General features: G+C 45.6%; 1 protein-coding gene across 1 annotated transcript; it reads right to left on the bottom strand.

The window, feature by feature from the left end:
• Window positions 1–421: 421 nt before the first annotated feature.
• On the bottom strand, window positions 422–1,859 carry DCAF12L2 (DDB1 and CUL4 associated factor 12 like 2; the record flags this gene model as incomplete). Its single annotated transcript, XM_003803647.3, has 1 exon — window positions 422–1,859. A coding segment is annotated over one exon (1,419 nt), but the record flags the coding sequence as incomplete, so codon positions are not given.
• Window positions 1,860–5,514: the final 3,655 nt, after the last annotated feature.

Genomic DNA, 5,514 nt, shown 5'->3' with positions numbered 1-5,514 from the left:
CAAAATAACATACTTCTGAAATGTGTAAAAGATCTTGAGCCTACTTTTGAAATACTGATAAAACTAAATTATTAAGTGGTAACAAGGACAATGTCTGTATCAAAAAAAGAAAAGGCATAAGTGAAAAAAAAAAGGCATAAGTGAATCACTCAAAGAGAGTGATCCTAATCATTTAGGATTTAGCCCAAATTCATTGTATAAGAAGACAGTGTTGCTGGAAAAGGTGCATAAAAGTTTTATAGTCAAGTTTTGATTGCCAAGGACTACTTGTGGTCTCTTGCTCCCTCTCACCCTAAGACAGTAAACACAGGTAAGTTGGGCTGGTTGCACGTGCAAAACAAAAGCAATGCAGAGTTAAAAGCACAAATGCAGCATGAAGAAGGAACATAAGATGAAACTTAAAGGCAAATTTGTGCACTTTGAGAGCAAGGCTATAGTCCTTAGCTCCACAGGCCTGCATAATTTCCATGGAGGCCTGAAGGGAGAGGACCTCCGGCCACAAAGAGCTTCATTTCAGGCCAGTTGTAGCAGTGGGTGTAGAGCGCATTGGGAAACTCTCCAATGCCCCCAAAGTAGTTCACCCAGAGGTCATCCTGGTTGAGCCAGCCTCTGCCACAAGTGAGCTTGAGCTTCCTCCCTGAAGACCCTGGAGAGGAGCCTGGGCTGGCCAAGGCCCTCTCCTCCAGGAACTTATGGGCACGGATGTCATAGAAGAGCAGTGAGCCATGGCCCGTGCCCACAGTGATGATGTGCTGGTAGAAGCTCAGGGAGCGCACTCCTGTGCCACCCTCACGGGAACAGAGAGGCCGGATATTCTGCTGGCGCTGACGGGGATCCAGGAAAGAAACATGGGACTGGGAGCCTACTGCGTACAGGGACAACTCATCACAGTAGGTTAGGCACACATTCTCTCGGCAGTAGGGCAGCCTGATGGACAGTAACCTGGAAAGAGTGCTCCGGGCTTTCCACAGGTGGAAGTAGCCATCCAGGGACACTGCTCCCAGCTCCTGGTTCTTGCCACTGAAGGCCAGGGCTCGCACTTTGCGGTTACTGGAGTTGGTGCTGGCCCTGGGGATAGCCTCCACATCCCTCGGTCGGATGTGGACATACACAGGGAGCCCCACATCCTTGTGCCAGGCAATGCTGCCATCGAACATGTCCGGGTCCAATCTCCACAGCGCCACGGTGCCGTCTCGGGAGCCACTCACAGCCACTGTGTCACTCAGCCAGGCGACAGCAAAGATCCAGTCCTTGTGGCCGTGGCGGTCACCCAGGCACACGGGGTCCAAGGTGGGAAGCTGATAGATAGCCAAGCTGTTTGGATTTTCACCCCCGGTGGCCAATAGCGTCTTGGAGGGATTCAGCTCAATGGCGTGGATGCCACAGCCTGGCTGGGCCCGGCCCAGTCCAGGCACCCTGTCCTGCATAAGGGGAATGCGTGTGATGTGGCCAGACTGCACGTCCACGACGAAAAGCGTGTTACACTTGGTGCCGCACACCACCTGTCTGGTGTTCAGCCACTGCGATGCGAACACCTTGTTGAGGGTGCCCAGGGCCAACTGGCGCTCGGTCAGCAGCTCTGGCAGTCTCCGCACCGCGTACCCGCGCAGCTCGCCCTCGAAGCCCAGGAGCCCCGCGCGGCCCCGCGCGCCCACCTCTCGGCCCCTCAGGTAGTGTGCCAGGGAGCGACGCTTCGCTGGCCTCTTCTGCTTCTTGGGCAGCATTGGTCCCTCTCCGTCCACCGCCGCCTCCGCCCCCCGCGACGACGAGCTCCCAGCGCCCGCTTCAACCGAGGGGGCTTTCCGCTTCCTGCTACCTGTTTGCTGCGGGGCCAAGGGCGACGGCCGACGAGCCACAGCAGCAGCGGCACGGCGGGGCTGGCGGCGCATGGCACCCGTGTTGGCCGTGGCGGCGGTGGGGATGGCGGCGCCTCCGCGTCAGCTGGGAGCGCAGGGTCTCAAGGACCAAAAGGCTGAGATGACCGTGGGTGCAGAGCCTGCCGAGTCCCAGACGCTGCGGAGAGGAAAGAGCTGGGGGTGGCGGTGGCGGTGGCGGTAGCGTGGCCGGGCGAGGAAAGCGTGATGAGACAGAGCCCAGTGCAGGCCAAGTAGGGCTGCTATGGTGGCGGCGCCGCGGACCAAGGCTAGGGCGGGAAGTGCAGCCGACTGAGCTGTGGGAGCGAAGCCAGAGAAGCGGGAGGACCACGCCTGGGGCCGAGTGTGACAGGCGGAGGCAGTGGGAGGAGCGGGCGGGCGAGGAGGAGGGTGAAGGAGGAGCGGGTATTGGAGCCCCGGGGCGGGAGTTGCGGAGGGCTAGCACTCCAGGACCCCGGTATCCATCCTGCTGTGATTCACCACCTTCAGGACAGCATCCAACTAGCCTTAGTATTCTTACTTGAATAAAATCCGAAACCTAAAGTATGGTCAAGCACGGAGCTACAAGGAGCCCTGGCCATGATCTGTGTGAAGAAGCCAAACAATGTGCACTTGGTTTAATCTTGGGAGACCTTTTGTTATGGTCAGATATGGAACTTGGCAAAGGATTTTGGAAGGGCAGTGGTTGGCAACTTCAAGGAGGCTTTTACCTTCATATCAGACCTGTAGCTCCTCATTTCAGCCCCTCTACTGGTATATTAAACACTTTTAACCAATTTTTTCCCCCTTCTCTATTTGCGGTCTCTCATCACCTCTACCTGAATCCCTGACGGATGAGTTCTAAATACAGTTTTCAGGACCCCACTTTTCCTCCCAGCCGGTATAAGACCCATTGGTCAGAAGTAGTCTCAGGAATCTACAGCACCACAGCCATGATGGGGGGTGGGGATGTGGGAGCCCTGAGGGGTGGAGAAAGGGCCAGGAAAAGAGTATCTCCCTCCATCTCCAAGAAGGGAAATTTCAGCCCAAAGCTGCAGTCCCAGGAATCTGGGCAGGGCCCTGTCTTGTGTGGGAGGCCTCTTGGGAGTTTGAGACAGGGCCCTGAGGAAAGCACTGGATTTCCACAGGTCAGAAAAAAATTCTCTGAGTAATTACAGGACACAGTGCTGTGAGTAGAAGTTGAGAGCATTAAGTTTGGCAATCTCTGAAGTCACATGAACCTCTTTACTTTGCAATGTCAAGGCAGCCAGCCAGTCCAGTGGCAGGCCCATACTCATGTATGTTCAGGTACATAGTGGTAATAATACCTTGCTTTGAGAGGCTGATTCCTGATTCTGGCTCTACATAGATATCTATTCCCCTCCACAAAAATGCCTTGGTTCCTTGGCTGTGAGGGTGACAGTGGGTTAACTTTTCTGACCAGTCAGAGGGAATTCTGAGAGTTTCTTTGTTGTTGCTTGTCCCCTCTTCCCCTACGTTTTTCACAGTCTTAATTCAAGTACCAGACTCTGAGTTCAAAAACCGTGGGGTCTTTTCCACCACTCCAGTCCAGCTGCTTCATTGCAATATCCACTATACCCCTCTTAATATTCTTTCCCATTTTTAGTGCCCTGTTTAGAGGAGGATGAGGGTGGTGGATTGGGAGTAACCTGACAAAGAAAAAATTGTTGACGACTTCATAATTCGAACTGACATTACTGGAGCATAACTGATCACAAATTCCCTTAATTTAACCTACCATTAAGGTTTTCTTTCTTTTTAAATTCTAACTTAGAAAAAATGGATATTACGTTATAGCTTATAATGATGTGGAAGAACAAAATAGGCTGAAACTGTTGGGCTATATCAGTGTATTTTGTCATATATAACACATACATGATAGAACTGGATGATTATATATATATATATATATAGCCTATATGCCCATAATTTCAAATCTAAAAATAATCTCTTGATAGCTATTTATTGAAAACCTATTTGTGTTATGGGCTAAGGGACTGTGCTAAACACTTCAAATGGTAGATACTTTATGTAATTCAGTCCCTCAATAACTTTATAAGGTTGTTTCTATTTTTAATGCCATGTTTTAAAATGAGAAAACTGAGGTTCAAAAGGTTAGTGACTCCTCCATGGTCACAAAACCAGGAAAATGCTAAAGTCAAGATGTGAATCCCTGTCTGACTCCAATGCTTTTTTATGACTGACACTACTCTATTTTATTCAACATTTAAAATTATTCTGTTTCTTTGCTTTAAAACTATGTCAACTAAGCCTACTGTGGAAATTTTACAAGTGTTGTGCCTTATTAGCTTCTGAAAGATAACTGCAACTCCTAAAGTAAAGTAATAAACACTTAATATGATGTACATTTTCATATATTTAAAGGCAAGTATGTAATTTCTGAAACATTTTTACAAATTTCATTTAATTAATATTTATGAGATATAATATGTATGTTCATTTTTTATTTTTGGTAAAAATAACAGCAATATAAGTAGTTCTGGAATTGTCTGTCCAATTTTTGTTAATATACGTATGCGACATTTATGTATAATAATGTTTCTGTTATCAGTGTTCAGATTACTATTTTGTATTGATAAATGAAGTGTGTTAATTTTATCTAGAATATTACACATGAAACACATCTCATTTATGTCTTTGTCTTTGTTTTCAAATAGCCCTGAGCTTACGTAAAGATGTACAAACAACTTTTAGGGCAGAGGCAATTAATGTTGAGAAATGCAAAGTTTTCTATGTCAACTCGCAATGTTGAACCATTATTTGTATCAGATTGTTTACATTTTTAAGAAAACAAATGTCTGTGAATATATAAAGTCATAAACAATGCATTTACTGTTGAAGTGGTGGATGCAATGTCAGGAAAACAAAAATTTCAGATATAAGCGTAGCCTTCTCAGTGTCAAGGTCTGAGTTAGGTACTTACCTCTGAGGGCCACTGTGTAACTGTAAATATCTTGTCAGTCCTTACCAATCTATTTCTTTTATTGCTTATGCTGCTTTTTGTTTATTTGCTGCTCTTTGCTTTGTATCAGCCTAACCTATTTCCCTAACCAGATTACCCCTCATGCTTTTCTCTCATTACTTAACGTGTCTAAATTTTGTTTTCCTACTCTTGTAAACTCTTGAAGAGGTTAGGTAACACTTTCTACGTCTTTTGTACTATCACAAAGTTCTACACATGCAGTAAATGGTTTATAAAAACTTGTGATTAGCCTGATTATAGGTAAAAAGAACAAAAGAGAAAAAAGACCATTAAATATCTAAAACATAGAAATAAGATATTTTGAAATCAAATTACTTGAAGTGGAGAAAGTGAAGGATTTGAATTGAATTATAACAATGCCATGTAACTTATTGAATGTTACATAGATATAGACACCTATGTTGATAAATATAACCTATATATCTCTATTTGTATAACTTAAAATAAGGTATATTATGTTATTATCTATATCTATCTATTCAGCTATTATTATATGTGTTCGTTTTCAGCCCACGTGACAACTGCCTTTATATGAATGAAGAAAAGGAATTTTCTAGCCAATAACCTAGTTAGATTACCCATTTAAAATTAATTAAGGCAGAAGATTTGTAATTTCACTGTGATGTCATGAATATA

Source organism: Otolemur garnettii, unplaced genomic scaffold (genome assembly GCF_000181295.1).
Source record: "Otolemur garnettii isolate 467f Iridium unplaced genomic scaffold, OtoGar3 scaffold00391, whole genome shotgun sequence".
NCBI classification, from domain to species: domain Eukaryota; kingdom Metazoa; phylum Chordata; class Mammalia; order Primates; family Galagidae; genus Otolemur; species Otolemur garnettii.
The sequence above is the reverse complement of the archived record's forward strand: the minus strand, read 5'-3'. Positions and strand labels throughout refer to the sequence as shown.